General features: G+C 41.8%; 1 protein-coding gene across 10 annotated transcripts in view; it reads left to right on the top strand.

Annotated features, from left to right (window-relative positions):
- The first annotated feature begins 51 nt into the window (after positions 1-51).
- Positions 52-26,975, top strand: part of LOC138764981 (homeodomain-interacting protein kinase 1-like) — a 101,218-nt gene continuing 74,294 nt past the window's right edge. For 6 of the 10 annotated variants that reach the window (XR_011358399.1, XR_011358398.1, XM_069941516.1 and 3 more), the window contains exons 1-3: positions 52-300; positions 19,928-20,062; positions 20,807-21,899. Coding sequence is in view for 8 of the 10 variants with exons in the window: in XM_069941516.1 (XP_069797617.1) it covers positions 20,056-20,062; positions 20,807-21,899 (1,100 nt within the window). In the remaining 2 variants the exon portion in view is untranslated. Of the gene's footprint in view, positions 301-940; positions 1,031-19,927; positions 20,063-20,806; positions 21,900-26,975 lie in introns of those variants that run through there. The other 4 variants (XM_069941510.1, XM_069941513.1, XM_069941514.1 and 1 more) reach the window with 4 other exon arrangements.

The raw sequence follows: 26,975 nt of genomic DNA, 5'->3' as shown, positions 1-26,975 counted from the left end.
TGTAACATCACAGCCTCCGTCATGAGGCATAGTTGCGTTGGGAAGGGGGGGGGGGGGGAGAGAGAGAGAAAGAGAGAGAGGCAAAAGCCATGAACTCCAACTCCCACATTGCATTGCCGACAACGTCGCACATGCGCACAGCCTGCGCACCGGGGTCATGACGCCCACCCTCGGAACCTGCCACGCTGAGGAGACGGGCGTTCGCGGGAGCCAATAAACACACGATATTGGCCACGAGCGACTGCTGCGGCGCAAGGGGAGGAAGGTGGGACGTCCGGCACAACATTCCAAATCGATGCGGTAGGTAATCGGCGGGTAGTTGGTGGCCCCTCGTTTGCGGAGTGAGGACCGGACTGGTGGTGGTGGGGGGGCGGTGGATCGTTCTCGAGGCTTTAAGGCGGTCGGGACGGAAGGAAAACGCTGGCGGACGAGTCGGCTCGCACGTCTCCATCGCTGCTTTGATTTTTTTAAATTTGGTTACCCCCCCCCTCCTCCTCCCCCCTGTTGGTTAACGTCGTTAGGAAAGAACTGACGGTTTCGGATGGTGGCCGCCGTGTGCTAGTTTCCAGGCGCTTCGAGCGGGGCGCCTCGAGCGCCGTGACGTGCTGACGCGTCGGGTGCGCGCACGTCAAGCGCGCGCGGGGTGGCCGGCAGCCGCAGGAGGCAGAACCCCTCAGCGAGGCCCCGGGAGAGGATCGGAACTCGAGCGACCGCGAGCGAGCGAGAGAGAACCCGGAGCCGGAGAGGTCATGCGGCCTGCCTCGGGCACCCTACCGCTCGCTGACCTCCCCTGCCTTTGACACCGGCCGACCCTCCATCCCCCCCCCCCCCCCCAATCCTCCGCCACGGACGCCTCACATCCACGGTGGTGGTGGTGGTGGTGGGGGGGTGTGGGGGATCGAGTCCAGGAGGAAGCGGAGGACATGGTGGGGTCGGGACGGGGTGGCCCGGGCCTTGCGACCGTGCGGCTGGGCCACGACTGCTGACGCGGACCATCCATCCACCCTCTCCACACACTCGCAGTCATCAGGTGAGGCTCCGCTCGGCTCGGCGCCGGCGTCCTGGTTCCAGCGGGGGCGAGGGTCGATGCCATTTAAGGTTGGGCTGGCCACTAAAACGGGGGCTCGCTCACCCACCCCCATCTCTTTAGGTGAGAATTGCTGCGATCACTTTGAAAAGTTGTCCCAGCTTCACTGAATCGACGTCATTTGAAATCACCTTTAGTGGGAAGAGTGATTTCCAACCTCCCCCCCTTTCTCCGTGACGAATGTTGACTCATTTAACAGGGCTGAAGACGCCTGATTTTTTTTTCCCCCCCGACAGGGTTCGGGCCCCAAAATGTCGTCTGACCTGTTGAGTTTCTCGAGCACTTGTTAACTGCACCAACTCCAGGCCTTTGTTGGAATAGTGGTTTCTAGTTTGGTTGTGTTTTTGTTTTGATATGCGAGTCGTTGCAATTTTGCATGCTACATACAGATTTAGATAGTCACACTGTAAGATATTGGTTTTTCTGGATTGTGGAACTGACTGTCGATTTACAAACTTTGTTTTGTTTTCCGTCTTCATAAACCTGAGGTTGTCAGTCCATGTAACACAGCCAGTCATTCTCCAAGCACATAGATTCATGCTTGATATATATTGTTCTCTGCTCTTTCATTTGTCCATTATGGTATTTTCAAGGAAACGAGGAGGCATCTTTAAACCGAAGAATAAATACAATGTCTTGAGTAGTTTAGTTTCTGTTTACAGCTTTTTTTCCAAACGATTTTGTTTTGACACTGAGGCTTCATGTTATTCATTTCAAGGGTAATTGTTTAGACTCTAGTCAGATATAGTTAGTGCTGGTGGCATGAATGGAAGGCATGTCACTTTTATCAATCCATGTGTGAATGTTGTTTAGCAGCTCAGCATGAATATTATCAAACACCCCTAGTTCTGACCTTGAGATAGATCATTCAAAGAGCTGAAGGTAGTTGCACCTTGCACGTGGAAAGCCACAATTGTTTTTTGTAATTTTTTTCCTTGGATTAAATAAAGCAGGCTATTAATAGATGAATAGGAATGTGGCAGTCTGTTGAAGGTTGAGAGACTTGGGGGCCCTCTTAATGTTGGATTCCCAATTGATGTCTAAATTATTTTGTGAATGATTTTGAGAGATGCAAATATGAATGAGTTGTAGGAGACATTAAATGTTAATTTAATTGAAGCCACATGGCTATTCGTTTGTTGTTGGGCTAATAGCAGATCTTAACATATTTGAGTACATTATTTAAAAAAAATACATTTCACAATTTGTGTCTTGTACAGTTGTTTTGGATTATTTTTGTGCATGCAGCTGAAGCAACAATGCCAACAGAAGTAGTTACCATTTCTATCTGGCTGTTTGAAAGAAAGTTAATTCGTGTAATGACCCTTCCCGTAAGTCAAATATAAACTGCTCTGGTTTGAATGTTTACAATGTTGCATTATGTTTTGTCCTTCAAATGTTTTGTTGCTGGGGTTTCAAATAATCTAATAAGATAGTGAGCTCCTTGTTTGATTGGCATTGTAAGTGCTGTTGGAATATCTTGGATAAGGAACCTGGCTCTTTAGCTCACCTTATTAATTCTAAGATGCCTCCCCAAGCTAGTTCTATTTCAATCGTTCCAAAAGTAGTTGGTGCTGCCTGCCTGGGGGTGGTGGGGAAAGACTCCAAGGGGGGTGGGGGTGGCGGGGAAAGACTCTGGAGGAGAGGAGTCGCGGGAAAAGACTCTGGAGGGGGGGAGTGCCGGGGAAAGACTCTGGAGGGGGGAGTGCCGGGGAAAGACTCTGGAGGGGGGGGAGTGGCGGGGAAAGACTCTGGAGGGGGGGGAGTGGCGGGGAAAGACTCTGGAGGGGGGGGAGTGGCGGGGAAAGACTCTGGAGGGGGGGGAGTGGCGGGGAAAGACTCTGGAGGGGGGGAGTGGCGGGCAAAGACTCTGGAGGGGGGGGAGTGGCGGGGAAAGACTCTGGAGGGGGGGGAGTGGCGGGGAAAGACTCTGGAGGGGGGGGAGTGGCGGGGAAAGACTCTGGAGGGGGGGGAGTGGCGGGGAAAGACTCTGGAGGGGGGGAGTGGCGGGGAAAGACTGGAGGGGGGGGAGTGGCGGGGAAAGACTCTGGAGGGGGGGGAGTGGCGGGGAAAGACTCTGGAGGGGGGGGGAGTGGCGGGGAAAGACTCTGGAGGGGGGGGAGTGGCGGGGAAAGACTCTGGAGGGGGGGAGTGATGGGGAAAGACCCCAGGAGGGGAAGGTGTGAAACAAGGGGGCAGGCCAAACATTTCTGGCAAATTCAGCCTGCAACGCTCATTGTGCGCTATCCATCAGGTGATGTGGGGGTGACTGCCTGGGGCGGGACCGCTCGGGATGGCGACTGCCTGCCCGGGACGGGACCGCTCGGGATGGCGACTGCCTGCCCGGGACGTGACCGCTCGGGATGGCGACTGCCTGCCCGGGACGGGACCGCTCGGGATGGCGACTGCCTGCCCGGGACGGGACCGCTCGGGATGGCGACTGCCTGCCCGGGACGGGACTGCTCGGGATGGCGACTGCCTGCCCGGGACGGGACCGCTCGGGATGGCGACTGCCTGCCCGGGACGGGACCGCTCGGGATGGCGACTGCCTGCCCGGGACGGGACCGCTCGGGATGGCGACTGCCTGCCCGGGACGGGACCGCTCGGGATGGCGACTGCCTGCCCGGGACGGGACCGCTCGGGATGGCGACTGCCTGCCCGGGACGGGACCGCTCGGGATGGCGACTGCCTGCCCGGGACGGGACCGCTCGGGATGGCGACTGCCTGCCCGGGACGGGACCGCTCGGGATGGCGACTGCCTGCCCGGGACGGGTCCGCTCGGGATGGCGACTGCCTGCCCGGGACGGGACCGCTCGGGATGGCGACTGCCTGCCCGGGACGGGACCGCTCGGGATGGCGACTGCCTGCCCGGGACGGGACTGCTCGGGATGGCGACTGCCTGCCCGGGACGGGACCGCTCGGGATGGCGACTGCCTGCCCGGGACGGGACCGCTCGGGATGGCGACTGCCTGCCCGGGACGGGACCGCTCGGGATGGCGACTGCCTGCCCGGGACGGGACCGCTCGGGATGGCGACTGCCTGCCCGGGACGGGACCGCTCGGGATGGCGACTGCCTGCCCGGGACGGGACCGCTCGGGACGGCGACTGCCTGCCCGGGACGGGACCGCTCGGGACGGCGACTGCCTGCCCGGGACGGGACCGCTCGGGACGGCGACTGCCTGCCCGGGACGGGACCGCTCGGGACGGCGACTGCCTGCCCGGGACGGGACCGCTCGGGACGGCGACTGCCTGCCCGGGACGGGACCGCTCGGGACGGCGACTGCCTGCCCGGGACGGGACCGCTCGGGACGGCGACTGCCTGCCCGGGACGGGACCGCTCGGGACGGCGACTGCCTGCCCGGGACGGGACCGCTCGGGACGGCGACTGCCTGCCCGGGACGGGACCGCTCGGGACGGCGACTGCCTGCCCGGGACGGGACCGCTCGGGACGGCGACTGCCTGCCCGGGACGGGACCGCTCGGGACGGCGACTGCCTGCCCGGGACGGGACCGCTCGGGACGGCGACTGCCTGCCCGGGACGGGACCGCTCGGGACGGCGACTGCCTGCCCGGGACGGGACCGCTCGGGACGGCGACTGCCTGCCCGGGACGGGACCGCTCGGGACGGCGACTGCCTGCCCGGGACGGGACCGCTCGGGACGGCGACTGCCTGCCCGGGACGGGACCGCTCGGGACGGCGACTGCCTGCCCGGGACGGGACCGCTCGGGACGGCGACTGCCTGCCCGGGACGGGACCGCTCGGGACGGCGACTGCCTGCCCGGGACGGGACCGCTCGGGATGGCGACTGCCTGCCCGGGACGGGACCGCTCGGGATGGCGACTGCCTGCCCGGGACGGTGACTGCAGAATAAAACACAGCTGCAGCACAGCAAACAAAAAAAGTGTAGGCAATATAGTGTGAAAATGAAGTCAATATAGTTACAGGTGAGATGTAAATTTATCCTTTCATATTGCTAAATAAGTTGGTTTACTATAAGTTTTATTTGTGAAATGCATACACTTGTTTATAGTGTTAGATTAGTTGTTTTAAATTTGCAGTAAACCTAATACCAAGAAAGGGGTGTGTTCGTTGTATGTGAGTGTGTGGTGGGGGAAGCACTAGGGATGTGGCTTGGAAGCCAACGGGGTGGCAGCCTGAAAATGTTTGGGAACCACTGTTTTATTTGAATTTTGCCCACATTTCTGTAAACTTTGTTACCTGTCTAAACATCTTTTAAATGTTACAAATGAACCTGCTTTTACCATTGTTTCTGGCAGCTTGTTTCATATTAAGTCACATTCTGTGGAAAAAGATACTTCTAGAGTGTCTTATAAATCTCTTTCTTCTCACCTGAAATCATTGCCCTCTAGTTTTAGACTTCCCTGCTTTGGGAAGGAGAAAAAAAGTACTATTATTCCCACCATCACCAATTGGGGCTGCAAATGACAGCAGTGATTAGTTCCGGTTACCTGTGATACCCTTTGCTGTCAAATGGCCCTAAGTTAATTATGACAGACATGAGCTCTTGGGGAGGATTTGAAAGAAAAGAGAGGATTTTGGTAAAGGAACACGTATGAAGGGAAAATGCTGCCCAAGTGCTTTTGGATGAATAATTGCAAATTGAGCGATCACAATTGAGATGAATAATATCTAAAATGCCTTGGTTAGTAAGTTGCATTGCTTGTGGAGTAGCAATGATGCCATTGGGAAAATAGTGTTGCAGTGTTAGTTTACTTTAGTGTGATGATACAGGTTCTGCCTTGGTCAGCTTTTGTCACTTGAGATGAGTTACTATAGCCGTTACTCTTTTAAAATGGATTAAAAATTAAAAAGCTGATTTCTACTTTGTACATTATCAGAACAAATGGATAATGCAGGCTATAATGCCTGCAGGTGCTCCTCCCAATGCAGTTTAGTATTAAAAATACAGGATAAAAATTAGTTCTTTTTTTAATGAATGTTTTGCTGCCTTGGTTAGTTTATTTTTAAGATTTAAAATCTGTCTAGGTTCCTTTTGACGATTGGAAGCTTGGCTGATGGAATGTCAGTGCAGTATTTAATCAGACTTTTGGCCTGCGTTAAAGCAACTGCTTTGATCTGGTGTTTTTCAACTCTGAACTAAATCCCTCCGGATTTTGGAGCCAAATTTAACCTCTAGCTTCTTATTTATTTCAACTGCATGTGGAATCTTCTGAATGAACAAAATACTTCTTGAGCAATATAGAATTACACCTGAAGATTTATTTTGAAATGGAAGTGCTCATTAACATACTGTAGTTATTGATTGAAAATGCTAAGCCATTTGGGTGAAGTTAACATTTTGCTTGGATGCTTTCTTTTGTAAATAATCAAAATATGAACATTTGAATATTGTTCTATTGTACTGGTGTTTTTAATTAGATCATTAAGTAAATAATGAAATTTAGCTATCATAAGCCAAAACCAGCACATGTTGAGGTGTTGGAATTGCAATGAGATATCAGCTTTTGAAATGTTTTTCATTTGGGTTGAAATAGAACACTTTTTTCAGTTTGTCAGATGCATTGCCTTTAATTTCCAGCCTTAAGAATTTTAATGGTTAGATTTTATCCCTGATATTTCAAAGTTCTGTCTTGAACGCAGCCTAGGTTGTGGAAGTAATCCTATTGGTTCTTTGTAATAGTATGTAAAATGTTCTTTTTGTGAGGTGCCTCTTCAGATTGTGTTCAGAAAAACAAATTTTCTTTGTCTATGCACCAAGATTAAATAGAAACTTTAGCCATGGAATCCCTTTCACTGGGGATCTACATATTAACTGTCAGAAGCTTAATGTGAAAGAAATTTAAGTTTGTAGTGGGACATTAGGCTACATGACACTAATGATCTTGCAGAATTTGCATGTATATTGTCAGCAAAGTTTAGATGTGCCCGCTATAGTAAATTAAAACAACTTTTCAAATTTCAGTTACACTTTGGCTCTACATTCCAAAACTTCTAACTCTCTGATGTGATATGTACTGGAAAAGTTGGACAACTTTTTTGGATATTGGTCCTGGCTATGTGTTATTTGCAAGTTTATTGTGGCTTTTGAGAAATGTGTATTAAGAGAAATTTACCTCATCTATTTTCTGGCCATGGGTGATTTATTGAGGTTTTCACTAATAGGGTAGAACCTTTTGAGGATATTTTGATAGGACAGCAAGGCTTTGAGAAATGTGTATTAAGAGAAATTTACCTCATCTATTTTCTGGCCATGGGTGATTTATTGAGGTTTTCACTAATAGGGCAGAACCTTTTGAGGATATTTTGATAGGACAGCAAGGCAACCTGTTTTTGTACCTGTTTGGAGCATAGAGAACTTTATCTCAGATTGATTGAAGCTTTTTATGTAATAAGCTGGAGTTGAATGTAATATTTATACCATTGGACTTTTGTTTTTAAGTGGTATGAGTATTGATTTCTGTTGGTTCCATCTGATTAAGTAAAGTAATTTATAGTCTATGATTTTACTCCAGACAAGGGAAACTTGAAAAGTCATCTGTGAATACTAAACAGAAAAGACATAATTGTTCAGCATCTTTCTTTCTTTGGCTTGGCTTCACGGATGAAGATTTATGGAGGGGTAATGGCCACGTCAGCTGCATGCTCGTTTGTGGCTGACAAGTCCGATGCGGGACAGGCAGACACGGTTGCAGGGGAAAATTGGTTGGTTGGGTGTTGGGTTTTTCCTCCTTTGTCTTTTGTCAGTGAGGTGGGCTACATTTTTATCAAATGCACAGAAAACCTGCTTTAATCAAATTTGTTTTATTACAAAACATTACAAAGCACTTGGTAAATCTAATTTGATGTATGTACATGGGACAAGGGTTTGTATGTATATTGTTCTTGTTTCAGATTAATGTGGGAAATAGGATGATTAAATTGATTAGAAAAGATGTATACTCACCTTTTTAAAAAAAAAAGATTAATTCAAAAAGATTAAATGGTCAATATTTCATGTCATAGGCACGTATTACACATTGAATTTTTTGTTAAATCACTGGGAGGGAGGAAATTGCAGAAACTGATCAATTGATGTGCCTAATTTGCATGCAGTCATCAAGTAGAGCCCTTTAGTGTTTTTTTTTCTTTGTTATTTTTGCTTGCATTACTATCTTGCTGATGTGTTGAAAGGTTAAGTTTTGTGCTGTGTGATTAAGGTATCAATTTTGTCCCCTATTAGTTTTATAGTGCTTAATACAAAACGAATATGGCATCTTTTTATTTAAAAAAAAACTCCCATAAAGGAAAATTGAAAGAATTCCAACTTTTTTTCAATCTTGTACAACCTTCAGAAGCGAGCTACATACTAACTTTAATATAGAGTTTATTCCCTCTTCTTGTATTTTGTTAAGCTGGTGTTTTTGTGTAAACTATACTTGTGACCTAATTAAGAGGAACTGGGTGGGAGTTGTTGATAACCTTGTTTATGTCAAAACTGCATGCAAAATTTGTGCAATAATATTTCTTTATTGCCATTTTTCGGAAGTGTTTTAAAAAAAATTAATGAAACATTCTGAAGCAATCAGTTAACTAGGGAACTTTGTCCTAATTTGCTAACTGACCAGTGCCCTGTTCTACAGTTAAAGTCCAAAAATCTGGATCATCCAAGAATCCGGATTTTTTGAAGACTTTCAAACTTAAAAAATTTAATTTGGACATACAGCACGGTAACAAGCCCTTTCAGTCCACGAGTCTATGCCGCCAAATTTACACCCCATTAGCCTACACCCCGGTAAGTTTTTGAACAGTGGGAGGCACTGGATCCCTCTGAGAAAACCCATGCAGACACAGGGAGAGCATACAAACTCCTTACAGACAGCACAGGAATGAAACCCTAGTCCCATTCGCTGGAACCGTAAAGGTATTGCGCTAACTGCTACGCCAACTGTGCCTCTCCATTAGCGGGAATTTTTGTGCATGCCCAAGTGCCACAGATGCAAGGAAGTTGCAGAACTGAATGAATAAATTTTTTGTACTTTATATTTTATGGGAAAATGTTTTAATAAACTCAAAAAATTTACCTGTTCAATTCCTCTTTATTCTAAAATTTGAATTTAAATTTGAAGAACCAAAAGTTAAATTATATCATTGACCTTATGATTGCTGATAGAGCTAAATTGTGTTGATGGTTTCTTAATCTTCCAACTTGACTGTTGAAGGAACTTATTTAACATTTTCTTGATGCTATGTTTCTGAGGGTTACATTTTTGTCATAAGTTCTGAATGAAAGATGCACAGTTTTGGTTTGACGTGGATCTAGGATTGTTATCAAGCCAAAGCAATTCTGACATTATCAGATCATGTGTAAATTTCTCAAGTCTTTAATGTCAGGCAAATTCCACTCATAGTTATAGGTTGGTCGATATTGAAGTGGGAAATGTCTCTTTTTTAAAAATGCTTATTCCTTGTAATTCAAAGCATAGTTTCTTTCTCTACTTGCCAACATATATTGTGTTCTAGCATATTTATGTTGGTCCAAAATACTTAACCTGCTGATTGGTAGCTTCTCCCTTCATCACTTGCACTGTTGGGGTCCAAATTAGGCTGGCAAGATTTTATCAATCTGCTGGATTGAAGAATGACTGGAAGGATCTTTTCTCTGGTTCAGTATGGGTTTGAAGGGGTGGGGAAAAAAAGTCTTGAACCACAGATCATAAGACTGTATAGTTCAAGACTATTTACATTGAAATCACTAAATTTTCTGCATTTAGTGTTTTCTGGAGGCTAAAACTCCATTGGAATGTACTCTTGCTAGCAATCTTCCAGAATTTATTCTTACTGCAATGTGGTCTTGCCAGTTTATGTTCAGGCATTTGGTTTTTATCTAATGTGTTCACAAACATCTTTTTTTATAGTCTACAGAGAAACTTGTGATATTGCCTAATACAAAATAATGAAAGAAACAAATTGAAAAGTCATTCTGGAAAAAAACCTTGCCCAAAATCAAATTGAAGTGCATAATCTTGTTAAAGCTCTTTTTTCTGTAGCTTATAACATGTAGACATTTACCAGACTTTGTCCAAAACCCTTTGGCTGACTGGACTTGATAGAAAGAACAGTATTTATCCTTAGTGGGATATAGTATAGTGCTTGAGATTTGTCTATGTGCCTCTGTGCACCACTTGAATTATACATAGTTTTGCTTCCAACATACCGAGGGAAACCTCCTCATCCCAACTCTCTTGACCAATGGTATCCACTATGGAAATTTTCTGAAGCAGCCATTCTCAACCTTTTTTTGGTATGGCCCTCTTCGAACTCCACTCAAGATTTGAGCTGATAATGAAGTATTATTAAGTAGATGGCATAATGAAATGCAAAATTGTATAGCTTTAGAAAAAAATTACATTTAGTTTTAGGAAATGACTTGAAAATTTTTATAGCATTTGGAATCCATATATGAATTTTATGATTACATTTACGTCCACCTCTTCCACCTTATCCATTCCTCTCAATTAGAAATTATAATAATTTGGTAATGTGTGCTATTGTATATGTAGTAGTAGGTGTTTCTTTTTGGGGGGTGGGGGGTTGGGGAAAAATCTAAAAGTTTTTTTTTAATCACTGTATGATCAAATGATTGTTATATTTGTTGAATTTTTTTGTTTGTATTGATACAAATGATAAATAAAATTTAAAGAAAAAGTTTAAGTCCCTTCCCTGTGAAAGCTGTCAGGTTTAGTTGGTTTCTTCTGCACTTCTACATGTAATTTTTTTTAATGATTTCAGTTTGCCTCTCTTTCTCCTATCCCCACCTTCTAAATGTGCTGTGTCCCTGTTTGGGGGGGAAAGAAGTAATAACAAACTGAAATGCTGGAAGAACTCAGCCAGTCTTTTCAGTGTTCATAAAAAGCAGATATATTGCCTTTGTGGTCGCTACATCGGAGAGGCTGGATGTAGACTGTAAGATCACTTTGTTGAGCACCTTGGCTCTGTCCGCAGCCATAGCGTGGATCTCCCAGTGACTACCTATTTCAGTTCCCCATCTCATTCACTTGCAGACATGTCCGTCCAAGGTCTCATGTACTGCCAGACTGAGACAACCTGCAAATTGGGAGAATAACACCTAATTTTCTGGCTGTGCCCCCTCCAACTACTTTGACTTTTGTTAAAACCCCCTCTCACTACTTCACCCATCGCCTTCCCTGTCTCTCCCTTCCCTGTTTCCTTTTGCACCAACATGATGTCCAATTAACACCTTTTGTTGGTCTGGATTCCTCCCCCAGCTGAATTCTGATACTTCGAGGTTTCCTGCTTCTGGCTCTTTTTGCCTATTCCTTGAAGGGCTAAGTCCTGAAACGTTGGCAATATATCTGCTTTTCATGGATGCTAAAAAGACCGACTGACTTCCAGCATTTCAAAGCGTTTTTTACTACAATCATAGCGTCTCTAGATTTTAGTGTTTCATTCTGTGCCCCTGTTGAGAATGGCTGCTCTAAAGCCTCGATAAAAGGTATCCACATTATTTATGTTGTTAGGCAATGGCTGATATTCATTTTTGTTTATTTTGCAGTGTAATCTTACCCCAGAAATAATAGTTAATGTGTCTTTAATACTGTGGTTTTATTACCTTTTCTTATATTAGGAAACAAATTTCTGGGGCCACTGATCACAGAAAATATAGATTGTGTTGCTTGTCATGTTAATTTATGCTGATCACAAGGTCTTCTGTAGTGGTGAAGGATTTGCTGTAGGGGAGACCATCTTTGAGAGTTGGAGTCACTGAGCATGTTGTGACCAGTATTCTTGGGTTGGAAGTCTACAAGCATGACAAAAGCCCCTTTCATACTTGCCAGTGATCCCAAGAATTGAATGCCAATCTGCCTTTAAAGTGGCAAGTATGAAAACCAGTGTCAGATGACATCATCTCACACCGGGGATTGCTGGCCTCGACCCCAAGTACAATCCCTCAGTGTCTGCAGACACCAGTGTTGAGATCAGGCAAGTGTGAAACGGGCAGCAACATAAAGGTAGAACAGACCAAATGCTGGGGATAAACCATTGCAAGTGTGAAAGTGTTCAGTGTCCTGGTTAGGAGTGGTCTAGTGTGAAAGGCCAAACACCCCAGTCCTATCCTGGGATGCTGAACAGCCGATTTACTGGGATGCAAGTGTGAAAGGGGCTGAAGAATCCGCCCCTTTATGTGCACAAATTGGCGTGCAGAGGATGTGGCTGAAATTCAGCAGTTAAGTTTATTTCTGTTGTTGGGAATACTCTGAGGGTAGTGTCCCACTGGCACTAAAGATAGTGTTCTTTCTTCTGTAAATAAGGACTATTTGCTGTTGATGGTTCCATTCAGTTGGAAAGACTGATTGCTTTATAGTATAGTTTAAAAACATAGAAGCTGATTTAAAAATTCTTTGAGTTTCAGTAAAGTATATTGGATTGCAAAGATTAATACTATCTGTATGACATTATTTCAGAATCACAGAAAATATAAAGCCATGTTTTAGACCCAGAGGATGGATAACATTTTTATTATTTTCTTGCATTTGTTGAGAAATTGGAAGATAATTTGGCACATTCATGAAGTTTGGTTGAGGTTTTTTTTCCCTTTAGTGTGAATTATTTTTTTATTACTGCAATTGATTTACTTACAGCCTGGATGGCCTATATTCCACAATTGAGTGGCAGAAGCAGTTTTGGTGTTATAATGTGCACAGTGTCGAATTTGCCACTTTTTAAGAATTTCCTTTGGCCCATTAGAAGCTCCATTTGAAACTTCCATTCATTTAGTATTGGTATCTTGAGATGATGAATATACAAGAAAATTGGCTGTACATAATTCTCAAGCTTACATACCAGCCTTTTTAGTGTTTGCAGTTGTAAAGGCTGTAAACAGTTTTAATCAGTGCAGCCCTTTGGCAACTCTGGATGTGTCTGAAATGCTAGTAAACAATTTAGTAGTTAACATTGCAATTGCTCACCTTTTTTATCCTAATCAGATAATTTGCTGTAGGGAGGAGTCAGGCAGCTCATTTTGTCTGTTTTTCAAGAAAGCTATTACATTCTTCTTGGATCTTGTAATATAATTTTGTAGGTTATACAATATTATATACTCAACCAATATTTTTTCAACCTTTGAAAAATTAATGGAGACAAGTCTTCTGCTTTTGAAGAGAATACACCAGGACCTCATCTCTTGCCCTTATTTTGGCGGATTCGGTGATTCATAAAGGTTCCATGATTCTTGTCAAGAAGAGGAGGAATTTCTCTAGTCGTTTGTTTTTTTAAAACTTAACACTATTCAAAATACAGTAAAGTCTTGTTAGAACACGGTAGTTAGGTTCCAATATTTCATACCGCGTTACAGCCGAGTCGCGGAACAGATGCATGTACGTCATGATTCAGGAAGCAGGAAAACAGAATTCTGTGATTCAAACCCTATAACAAGACCTTTAAACGCCACATATTAACAGACACATCTTGTAAGTGAGTCCATTTTTGATTTTGTGGCTGTTAGCCTGGCATCCTAAAATCAATGTTTGGGGTCCACAGACACCCATGCTATAAGCGATTCTGCGGATTAACAAATCGCGTTCTAATGAGGTTTCACTGTATTAGCTAATTTGCACCATTGTTTCTTTACCCCCCTTTGAGTTTCTCTGAGCTATATTGTGGTGGATCACTGCCGCAGCAAAGCGAACCTGCGGGTGAATGGCAAGGGCAGCTTAAAAGCCAACAACCCCAAAATGGCCAACAGACAGGGACAGCGTGCAGGGAAGAAGGTCATTGTTATCCAGGAAGTGGCCGTGCGCGGGAAACCCGCTTTTGTTATGCATGTTGTGACGTCAGCCAAGAGGGGCTACGGCGGAAACAGTGCAAGAATAAAAGTCGGGCCTCAGCCCTAAAAACTCAGAGCTTAATCTGATGACACTACGGATGTGTCTTCTTTCGAGTAGAGCGGGGCTTCATTATCATCGTTAAAAACGAAACTACTAGTCATCTTGTTGTCACCCTGGCAGTTAAATAGTTAACCAATAAGCAGACACTTTTACCTGGAAATTGTATTTAAATACCCTGTGGTGAAAATTTGTGGTTTGAGTGTAGTACCTAGGGACAATGTTTTTGGGAATTAAATGCTTGGGTATTTTAAATAAGCAAGCTTTCAAGTGATAGAGATTTTGATGTTCACTTTTGTGACTTAAAAAAAACATGCAAGAGAGAATTTTGTTTACCTTGTTTATTGGCAATTCTTTAAAAATAGGACTGAATTGGAAGGAATGCACAAGTAATTGGTGAATTATTGGAAAGTTGTACCAGGGCTTCCATGCAAGTTGTATGGAAATATACATATAAATTTACCTTAAAGATTTGCACAACATGAAAAAATACTTCACATTGCTTGAGGAAGTGAGTGTGTGAGAAGACAAATCATTTTTCTTCCTCTGTAGTGTAATAAAGGTTTTTTTAAATTTATGCAGGTTTTTACTGGAAAGTAGGGCGGGCTGATCTTGGTGACTTCAAGAGGAGGTGTGAGGAATTTGAAATAACCTTTGTAGTTTTGGTGCCATTATTTATGCTGAAGAAACTCTCTATAATTTAAAGAGGAATGGTTGCTTAAACAAGAAGCTATAGTTGGAATTTCTTGGATTGGAAATTTGCTGTGGAGGAAGAACTTGTGTTGGGGATCTAGTTTGGGGTGGGGGAGGGGGGAACTGGAGTGCAAAAAAAATTGGAGGCTTGAGAAAGATTGGTTATTTTACCTGTGAGAAGAGCTGCTTTTGGATTGCTGGCATATAATGGCTGTTTCTCAAGGTGAGTTTGCCTTTTTTAAATTGGCTTGTGCATTTCAGGAAGGGTTTAAAATAAATAGTCAGAATCATGGTTAGAGATAGCAAAGAATCTATAGTAATTGAATGTTGAGTTGGTGCTAAACAGCTGCACACAATGTAGTGACAGTAGGTCAAAGAAAATGCTTTCTGATGAGTTCTGTAATGTGTATTCTTCACACTGTGCCCTTTATACAAGGGATATTGAAATGCTTTTTCTCACATTTGGTGTTACATTTGACAATAATGTCTTTCTCAATCCATTGATCTGGTCAGAATGGTTAGATCTGCTCTCTAAGGCCATGTCAATTTTTTTTTCCATTTGCTCGTTCCCTTTTTAATGTTGTAATCCTGAAGGTTATGGAGGGAAACTACTGCTGTTGGTTGTGTTGTATTGGCGTTGTAACTTGTCATGGTATTTGCTGCTTCTGCTACTTATAAATAAATGGATATCTTATTGTGAGCTATCCCAAGCTGAGATTAAATTTCATCCTCCAAAGCTCCAGGAAAACCCTTTTGAGGTTCTTTTATGTCACAAAATAATAGATATAACATGTATGATGTACTTTTAACTTTTGCCTGCTGTAAGGCAGACAAAGATTCGCTATGAGTATTACCTGATGCCCCTTGCAGTATGAGAGAAAAAGAAGCAAGATAGTCCCTCAGAGTTGCTGACTGTGGATTTCCCTCCAGTGCTCCCACAGCCTCTTCACCTACAGCAACACCTATTAATTGGCAGCCTGACCTCCAGGTCTTCTGATCAGGAAGCCTTCAGCACCTGAGCCTTTTCGGGAGCTCTTCTTGCCCTTGGCACCCTCGTGAATCCTGGTTAAACACACAGGACTGCAGACACTGTAGTCGAAGTAAAAGCACAATGCTGATGAAACTTTGCAGGTCGGTGTACTTTGTATAGCAAAAATAAAGATCCATAACCGACGTTTTGGTCTTGAACAGTGTTTTGTCAAAGGCTGTAAACTTTAGGTTCAGGTTTTGGTCAAGTCTGCAAACACTTCCTTGAAGGGCTCAAGCCTGAAACGTTTGACTTGCTGAGTTCATCCTGCATTGTTTTTCTGATACTAGGTTCCCATGAGCCAATGTGTAGTCAACAATTTATTTTAACTTTGTGAACAGATGCACTGTTCATAAATCTAGTTCCTTTTGCTTTCTGCAAACTTTAAAATGGGTTCCATATTAATTTTCTGTATTTTTTGCACATCTTTAATTTTAAGGTTATTCTCTTGTATTTCTTGGTTGTCATTAATTGAAAGACATCCTTTTATTGTTGAAGAGTGACACAGCATGGAAACAGTCTCTTTGGCTCAGTGAGTCTGTGCTGACTGTCAACTACCCATTTACTGATACTACACTAATCTTTATTTTTAATATTTCCACATTTTCATAAACTCCTTCCATCTCCTTTGCCATACTTCAAATATTTCCTATATTTGCGTGTGGAACTTCAGTGAAAATCCATATTAGTGATGTTCATTAGAGTTAATTTATCTGAACCCAGAATGACGGATGAAAAAAAAGTCAATTTGATATCTTAATCTCTCAAGCTGTACTGACTCATCAGTTGACTCAGTAATTCATTGCTATGATTTTTAAACTTGTTTGCAACTTTCTTCCCCTTTTCCAAGAGATAAATATTTGCTTCCTTTTTTTAATCTGTATTATTCTTGGATTATTTTGAAATTCATCGATTGATTCTTTTGGTCCTTCAATTCTCAAAACCTAGCAGGAGACAAAGGCAGCACATCTGGAATGAAGTGTGCCTTAATAGACTTGGAGGCAATTCTTTTGTCAGTCTGCTAACTTTAGGTTCTGGGTTTGGTGAAGTCTGAAAACACTTTTCCCACTGCTGTAGAATTCTGAGACCAGTGAGAAATCTTGGAGGTGCAGCAGTTGGTTCTTGCCTTGGTTCTATTCTAATCTTTGATGCTGGCTGTGTGGAGTTACAGATTTTCCCTATGTATGCACAGGTTTAACCTTGTTGCGTCCTTTTCTCACCATAATCTCAGATGTACACGTTGATGGTCTCACAAATTGTCCTTCAAGTGGCAAAGCTGGAGAATTGGGATGGAGTGTGGGATGTTGATGGATGAGTGATTGAGGACATGTTTCAGGAACTTGATTGGTACGCTCATACTGAATCAGTGAGATGAATGGCTTCTGTGTCATGAAATAACACTATGTGCCTCGCCATATGGTTAATACCACCAACCCATCCCCAAAGGTGCAACTGTGTCCAGGTGGTAGAACAAAAAAGGGTTCTCCCTCAAGCTAATTTGTTACGGAGTCTGTGTTCCATGTGTAGAATTGCTATCCCTTCCATTTACCACTTGACTCAGGAAGGTTGGTAACCTCAAATTGGAAAGATTTTTTAAATCCAGAAAGTAAATGCTTACTGTTCATTACTTGTACTTCTGTTGATTTCTGGAATTCTAACTGAATCTTGTACTATTATCTGACTTGAATAAGCTTTGATTTAAAGATGGTGGCACTGCTGGAGCAGGGATATTCCCGTGGCTGCAGGGTCTGGATCCAAGATGGTGGCACCTGTGTTCTGTAGCAGCCTTGAGTGGTTGCAGATTTTGAGGAAGTAGTCATTAGCATGACAGAGCACCAGTGACCTGGGTTTGGATTCTGTGCTTTCTGTAAGGAGTTTGTAAGTTTCTCTCCATGTATGCATGGGTTTCCCCCAGTTACTATTACCACCCTTAAATGTCTGGGAGTTGCTGGTTAATTAGGGTATTTGGGCTGCACGTGCTCATGGGCTGGAAGGGCCTGTTACGTTGCTGTATATCAAAATTAAAAATGGGGAGACAACCACCCCCACCCCCCCCCCCCCCCCCATTTGAGAGAGAGCAGCAGAGGAGATGATCCTACTGGATGCTGACCACAGTGCAGATTAATGAGGGATTTTGTGGCTGAAGAATAGACAGGGGGCAGGCTGTTGGTGACACGATGCAAGCTGCGGGCTGCTGGAAACTGGCTGAGGGGGTGTCAAGTATCGGAACCAGGATGCGAGGGTGCTGAAGACTTCTTGATCGTGTCAGAGGTTTGGATTTGATGCTCTGGTTGCCGATGGGTTGGGCTGGCGGTGAATCCATGGACACTCTAACTCTGGGGGACTTTCATTTACTTCTCTTTCTCTGACTGGAAGGGCCACCGACATATTTCTGCTGATGGTGAATCTTTGTCATGGCAAACTAAAGAAATTTCATGTAATATTACACCTGTTTTATTACATGACAATAAAGGAATCTTGAACCTTTAAATCTAATCAAATCATTACTTTAAAATATGGTTACCCCTCCCATTTGTTTTCAGAAGAATATGCTTGATTTTATAATCATAATTATACTGTGGATTTATCAGCAATTTACTCAACCAATTTAATTCATTTCTTTAGAGTTAACCTTGCTCATATTTTAAATGTGCATGTGAGAATTCAGTGTTTTCCCTTTGTAATATATTTATTTAAAAACAAAAGGTTGAATTTACTCATCTTAAGGTTAGTATTTCCCCAATGCTCTTTTTTTAAAGTGGAAGTTCTCAGGTCGGTCAGCCTCAATGCTGAGAGTGAGAGAGCTGTTGCTTCAGATATATCAATTTCAATTGGAACAATAAAAGATCATCATCTATGAACATTAACTCTGTTACCTTCTCCCTAGATAATTCCTGACCTAATGCATTATCAAGCATTGTTTGACCTCATTTCAAATTAAGTATTTTTGCTTCTAATTTATTTTTTGGTTGGTTAGTTAAAATGGGTTGAAAACACTCCCATTACAGGATCATCTCTGCATCTTGAGTAAAGCTTTCCAGTTTACAGTGTCATAAAGATTTAAATTTTATTAATTCCTTTTTTTAATGAGCCTCTTTTTGGAACATGAATATTTCCAGCCAAGTGATCTTTTATATTCTCTTCATAAATTTAATGAATCCTTCTGGGTTTTCTGAATATTTGTATCTTATTCTTCAACGTCGGACACTTACCAATTGAATACCATAAATCTGATTTGTGATTGATAATGCTGTATTATTGGTGAAGATGCACCTTGAAGTTGCAAATAACTGCGTGACTGAAGTGTAGGGTTAAAATTAAAATTAGTGAGAATGAAATGTGAAAGCCAGAACTGATTCTATTATGACATGGAATGGATTAAAAAAAAATTAATAGCAGGATAGAAGCTGCTTCCAGCCACTTAAACCTGAGCTGCCCCAATTAACCTGGAACCCCAAGTTTTGGATGGTGGGAAGAAACTGGAGCACTGGGGTGGTGGGGGGGGGGGGGGGGGGGGAACCTATGCAGAGATGGGGAAGAATGTTCCAATTCCTGACAGGCAACGGCTGATTCTAACCTGGGTCACTGGTGTAATAGCGTCATGCTACCGGTGCCACTCCATTCGAACCCAGGTCACTGCCGCTATAATAGCATTGCTCTAATCTCTACGTCTACCGTGCTGCCCCTCTCATTGCATATTCTACGGCATCTCATTGATTTTTGTTATTGCACTGCATTATTGTATTCAGACCAGATTGTGAAAAGATCAACTCTAAGTTTGAATCAAACAGTAAATCAAATTTTATTCTGTCAAGATGATTGAACTTTTTTTAAGGTAAAGTACTCCTTAGAAGATACAGTGCTCCTTATGGCAATTTTTTGAAATGGGCAAGCTACAGTACTAGTTTACAAATTGCTCTTTCACTTTGAATGGGTACATTTGAATGTTTCATACTTCATCTGTTCTTAATGTGTGAATCTAATTATGGGGGAGGTGAGGTTGAATTGTATGATCATAGCCCTGACATTTACAGATGCATGTGTTTTCCAGAAAAGACACTTAAAATATTTCTGTCCCTGCTGTTAGGATGCTAAAATCTATTGTAACTGCTAAACAGCTATCCTCCCTAACATTTTTAACAAGCTCATTGCTACTCAGTTCCTGCTTTGTATGATTCAGTTCTGCTCCACATGGTGCATATATAACTAAATATCAAAAGTTTATTTTTCTTTTCTCCTGCTTTTTCTTTTGCACAGTTTTCTCACCGCAAAGGATACTGCCTCCAGCTGAGTTATGACTGCTCGTGTGCTGGCAGGGCAATGATACCTCAACCAAGTAACCACCCTTCATGTGTGAGCTTAAACAATGATTGGCAGCGGGCTGCATGACAGGTGGGGGCAGCACATCTGATTACAATTGAATCTTTAGTTGATGCCCGTGCACAGGTAGTTTTGACAGTGGTCATTATTTAGCAAATTGGAAACAAAAGTCCAAATTTTTGATTCCACTACATGGTTTAGAAGGTAGAGATCAATTCTAGTACCCACCTGAGCTGAGAACTCCTTTCAAAGCTGAAATATACTTTTTTTTTGAAAGAGCTCAGTGCTATTACTGAGAATTTTACTCTTGTGGTGACAATTGTATATTTTTAAAAATTAACTCCAGATTAAATATCATGGATTGCACCCTGAATTTGAGTTTTAAAAATATGGGATGCATGTTTTTTCTTGTGCTACATTGATGTTTAGGACAAAACAGTACTTTAAGAAAATTCCTTCTGATTATTTTCATTTGTGCATTTCAGGAATTAGAAGTGTATTTGCATAGCATTTAAAATGGAAAGCTTACTATTTGTTATACATTTAGAAGAAAGAAAATCACAAGGGTTTTTCAAATTTTGTCAGCTTTAGGAATGTGAGTGTCCATAAATTTTAACATGTCAACTTCTCATAAGAAATGCTGCCTTTTTAAAAAAAAAAGTGCTTCCATTCTGTTTAACGAATGATTGCTAGTAAGCAGATTATTTTTGTGTTTGAGGAATATATTGCAGTTCAAATGTTTGAAAAATGTGCCTTTGCCCCACAGAGAGCTAGTGTGCGATTAGTGGTTTATAAATATCTTTTTTTTTTGGACAGGTATGGCCTCACAACTGCAAGTGTTTTCACCAATGTCAGTAAAGTCCAGTGCCTTTTGCAGCGTGAAGAAATTGAAAGTGGAACCCTCCAACTGGGATGTTTCGGGACAGAGCTGCACTGTGAAACATTACAATCAGAGGAAAAATCCATCAGTGACTCAAGGTCAAACACATCTGCCTCATCAGGCATCGAGCAGTGTAGTAGTTTATGATCAGAATTTGCACTTCACGAACACTTCTGGGTTGATTCCAGTTACAAGTGCTGACAGTGGGGCCTGTACGGCAGCTTTGTCTGTGGGGTCTTCGAACGGAGTGCAGAGTTTGACACGCAGGAGCACAGTAACGCTGCTGGATACCTATCAAAAATGTGGACTGAAGAGAAAGAGTGAGGAGATTGAAAGTAGCGGCAGTGTGCAAATAATCGAGGAACACCCACCTCCGATGCTTCAGAACCACACTGGCCGGACTGCGGTGGGTACTACTGCCACCACCACATCAACTGTAACTTCAAAGAATGGCAGTTCTACCAATGAAGGGGATTATCAGCTGGTACAGCACGAAATACTATGCTCAGTGACGAGCAGTTATGAGGTGTTAGAATTTCTTGGTCGGGGCACTTTTGGACAGGTGGTGAAATGCTGGAAAAGAGGCACCAATGAAATTGTGGCTATCAAGATCTTAAAGAACCATCCCTCTTATGCACGGCAAGGGCAGATTGAAGTGAGCATTTTGAATCGGTTAAGCACGGAAAATGCTGATAATTACAACTTTGTTCGATCTTATGAATGTTTTCAACACAAGAATCATACCTGCTTGGTGTTTGAGATGCTGGAGCAGAACCTGTATGACTTCCTTAAACAAAACAAGTTCAGCCCTCTGCCACTGAAATATATTCGACCAATTCTGCAGCAGGTGGCCACAGCTTTAATGAAACTGAAGAGTCTTGGTCTCATTCATGCAGATCTGAAACCAGAGAACATCATGCTTGTGGACCCTACCCGACAGCCCTATCGGGTGAAGGTCATCGACTTTGGTTCAGCAAGTCATGTTTTAAAAGCCGTTTGTTCTACGTATTTACAGTCTCGATATTACAGGTTAGTGTAATGTTCTCATTTTGTTTGTAATGGTAGCAAAGCTTCATGATTTTGCAATAAATATTGTGCAGTTTGTATCAAATTTCCAGTTGTTCCCCCCCCCCCCCCCCCAACCCCGATGTCATTTAGAACCCTGGACTTTAGCATTTGCGATTTATTTATATCTCATTAGATATTATGGAGCAATTTCTTGGAGATAAACGCACAGTGCATTTATTGAAGTGGGTGTTCATTGCTGCCACACCATTTCTCCTGTTTATCTTCCTTTGGGGTAAATTTATGCCTGAATACCTGTTTTTAAATTTATTTTTTTAATCCTATGGTGATTTTTGAGAAGTGGGATGGGAGTGACATATCAAAGTACTATCTGTAACGTCATTAGTTGAGAAATAAACAATAAATGGAAATGGCTGGTGAACAGCAAAAAGCTTGTTTAAAACTGGTTGTTTTGGTTGGTCAAAAAGCATTGACAGCATTCAAGGCAGTCTCAGAAATTGCACTTAAAGCACCTTAAATGTTTAGCTTATTTTGAGCTGAAAAGTTCATTTACTTTTCAATAATCAGTCTGCTAATCACACAAGATCGTGCAGTAAGGGAAATGCTAGCTGCTCAGCTAGGGAAAGAATGAGTAACCCCTTTTACACTTGCATCCCCTAAATTGGCTGTTCAGTGTCCCAGGATAGGGTTTGGCTTTTCACACTTGACCACTCCTAACTGGGACACTGAACAGTTTCACACTTGCAAGGAGCCATCCCCGGGGTTAGGACTGTTCTACCTTCTACCAGTGATGTCAGAATGCGTCAAGCGATGGTGGACCTGCTCTAAATCCTGATCAATATATTATGATTATATATTTGAACAAAATTAATAGTGCCTAATTATAACTAAGCTTTATGTACAGCACAGTATGACCCCCTTCAGGCCCTGACATATATAACCTATATACTGTGGGAAAGTACTAGGAATAAATAGCAATTGCAGACTATTTTTAAATAGTGTGGGAAAGTTGGTAGCTTTTTCCCATGGTCTTTATAAATTAGGTGCTATAGCACTACCAACTTTCTCATGCTGTTTAAAAATTATCCGCTATTGCCATTTATTTCCTCTCTCTCCTGCTGCAACTTACCCACGGCAAAGTTTAGAACATTTTAATCTTTTCTTCATGTTCCTGCCCTTGTGCAAAAATTTGGCTCATTTCAATGCCACAATCCAATTACCAGTTCTACACTGGCCTGATTGCAATGCCGGGGATTGTACTAGGGGTTGAGGCCAACCCCAGCATGAGATGACATCATTTGATGCTGGCGTTGAGCTGATTTTTGCTTTCACATTAGACACTTTAAAGGCCGATTGGCCATTATTTCCTGGGATGACTTGCAAGTGTGAAAGGGTCTATTGAGTCAGTGGTAGAAGCTTTATAAATGGAGACCAAATCAATTTGCACCTGTTTAAATTCATGTTCGAAAGGGCCTAAAATGACAACTGTTGTGAGTTCTAAGATTGATTTAGAATAAATTGTTTTTAGCATGACTGGCAGTAAGAAACTAAATGCCAAGTCAGCTGTGAAGAGAATGAAAAGTTGCATATTGTTGGCACAATACAGGTAGCGGTGCAGTTATTTTATGAAGCGGGATTTTGCGTGGTATAATTTGTAGTTGAGCAAACTGCCAAGGTCAGTGATGTGGATAATGCTGAAGCTTTTGGGCTCTTACTCAGAGACACAAGTAAAGCACGTCAGACCATAAATTTGTCTAAACATACTAACTGGAAAATGTATTTTCAGGAAGAAATGATTGCATTGAGAAACCAGTTTACATTTTATTGAAATTAAATTTGCATTGAACAATTGCTTCAAATGGAGTGTTTAGTACTTGAAATCAGTTTTATGATTTTTCTGTTAAACTCATGCAGAATGGTTATTAAAAAATGATCATTTGCTCTATGTATAAAGCAGACTTGTTTGCTCTGCATCCTTGATATAATCAGTAGTTGTATTGAGTAGTATGAAATATGAAACATTAGATATCAAGTTAAATATGTGTTTTCAGGTGTGTTTGTAGTACATTTGTACAACTAAATTTGAAATGTTAAACTTAGCAACTTTTTCTGAGAAGGAAGCCATTTTGTTCATGCTGGCTCCCAGCAAAGAAATTCTATCAATCCCATTACAACTGTCCTGTTATGGGCCTATTCCCATTCTCTCTCACATGCTTATTAGCTTCTCCTGCATTCTTTTTGCTGCTTAACTGTATGTATTAAAGGATATTTACAGTAGCCAACTATGCAAGTGTTAGATTGTGGTGGAAGCAGAAGCACCCAGAAGAAACGTGCAGTCACCAGGATATCTGCATCAAATTTTATTGTAACAACTCTTAACTATCTATCAGATCAATGTTGTAGGTGTGGCGAGAACATTCTTGCACTCAACTTGGTCATGTCCCAAGGTAAGACCATTTTTAGGTGGGGAATTTTTTACAACTGGTTACAGGTGTTGTATTTCCACAAAACCCAGATTTATTTTTATTGGAAAATATAGAAGGAAGAAGACCAAAGTTAAAATGATTAACATACCAGTTGGAATTTGTTAAAATTGTATTGGCGGTGGCAAGGAAGTGTATTGGAGTTAACTGGATATCAGATTCACATTTGGATAAGCGAAGGCTGAATGCAGAAATTCAAAGTTGTATTCCCTTCAAGAAAATAACATATAATTTGAGAAATAAATATATATTTTTGTAAATTTGGCATCTGTAAATACAAATTTTAAGTATAAATATGTGGTAGTGTTCTTCCTGTTCCTCAAGACCTGTGTTAATCATTTCTCAATTAATTATATAGAATTTTGTTGGAATCCTGTGTGTTGGATGGCGATTTTATGAGCATTCCTTAAAGTTTTTTCTTTTATTATTACATTATATTTTTCTTGTATTTTTTTGGTGGGTAGAAGGGTATGGGAGGAGGGAGGGATTATAACCAGGTAGTGATTACAACTTTTTCTTAATTTTCCATTGTTATATATTAATTCTTTATTATAACTACCCAATATATGTATGCAAATTTTCAAAAATAAAATATTTTTAAAAAGTACATATCAAATTTAATATGTACAGTAGAATCTCCATTATTTGGAATTCAATAAATCAAACTCAAACAGCCAACAAAATCAGAGGAAATAAATAAAATGTAAAATAAGAATAAGTACCAATTTGAAATTGTAAAAGCGAAACTTTACATTGTAGAATTTAATGCTGATTTTTGCACAGTCTTTTAAACTGTGTATTCTTAATGCAGGTGTATTAGTTAGACTTTGTAACAGTCTCAATCAACCGGAAAATTCGCAAATGCAGCTTCTGCGATCCCCATGAGTGCTGGATAATGGGGATTCTACTATACTATGAAATTTGACTGAATTGGCATATTGAAAAGTCATTTCGTTGAATTTAGAGTCCCTTGTTTATTTTTGTCTCCATCTTTTCTTGCAACATATTTGTATTGATCAGTTCATGTCCTCTGCATTTTGAAGGCAAAAGCTGTATAGAGAAGATATTATTCTTGTACTAAATAACTAAAGAGAAGTTGTGGTGTAATTTTTCTATGAAGCTTAATTAAAAATGTTTAATTAAAAATGCTTAATCTTGATGAATTTCATTGGAGGATTTATACGAAAGTGAGAAAAAGGGTTAGGAGTCAGCCTCCTGGCTCCTCAAGCCTGCCCTGTCATTCACTGATCAGCTCTGATCTAGCTGATCTTACTCCTCCTCTGTGCCAGTTCCCCATCACCCTCAGTTCCACAGTCTTTCAAAAATGTATCTACTCTCACCTTGCATGTATTTAATGATCTCGCCTCCGCAATTCTCTTGGGTTAAGAATTCCAGAAATTCACCACTCTCTGCAAAAGGAATCTTTTTACACACTGCCACTTTAAATACGAGTCTCCTATCTTGTAACTATCTTCATGTTTGAGACTTTCCCACTGGTGGTGGGGATAAAAACCTTATCAGTACCTACCCTGTCATGACCTCTCAGGATTGTGTGTCTCAATGAGTTCACCCCTTACGCTTCAAAACTGCGAAGCATATCTTGATAGGACATTCCTCATCCCACGAGTTTTCGTGATGAATCTCCTTTGCACTGCCTCCAGTGCTACTACATAATTTTAAAGTGACTGCTCCAAAACTGAGCAACACCCTGTTCAGTTTTAACAGAATCTATTTTAAGACTAATATATTTGAAACAAAAGGCCAACATCCTGTTTGCTGCCTTAAGCACTTGGACAAGCATGCAAGCTTTTTCTGACACATGTTCTAGAACACCTGGAACCTTCTTTCTTTTCTCTCTGCATTCATGTCATCTTCCTTTTGATTTTTTGTTTTCAATCATGTACTATTTCGTTTATGCCCACATTCAGCTCCATTCGCAGATTTTTTGTCTAATCATTCATATTATCTAGAATTCATTTCCAGGATCATAATATTTTAATCACAACATGCCCTTCCACCTACAATTATTTTAAAAATATTTATTTTATTTTTGCTGGCTATTTGAGTTTCCGGTTGATTGAATGCTAGATAATAGGGAAATAAATAAATAATGAAGGCCAAAATATTAATCCCTGGGGTACTCCAAAAGTCACATTCCTCAAACCTTAAAATACACATTTGCTGTGACTCGTGTAAGTGAGAGCCAAGTTAACAAACTTTTGTTAGATCCTATAAGAATTTAAATTTATCATACATGATTGGCTGTTCATAAAACAATGTTGACTTGGTTATATTAACCTTTCCAAAATGATCAGTTACTTCCTTTGATTATTGGATCAATGGCCTTGCTAACAATAGATTCTAAACTAACTAGCTTGTTTTTCCTGACTTGTGTCCACTTTGCACCTTGAACAAGGGTGTCATGTTCTCAGTTTTCCAATGGATCTATTGTCTCTGCAGCCACTTTCTTTAAATCTCTTATCTGCCTTCAGTCCTGCGAATTTCTCCAATACTTGTTCCTTGTGATTTGTTCACTCTCTACCATGTTATTTGAAATAGTCTTTTGTGACTTAAGATTTTTATAGTATCCTCCACA

This window comes from Narcine bancroftii, chromosome 5, assembly GCF_036971445.1.
Source record: "Narcine bancroftii isolate sNarBan1 chromosome 5, sNarBan1.hap1, whole genome shotgun sequence".
Lineage (NCBI taxonomy): Eukaryota > Metazoa > Chordata > Chondrichthyes > Torpediniformes > Narcinidae > Narcine > Narcine bancroftii.
This window is presented reverse-complemented; position numbering and strand designations above follow the sequence as displayed.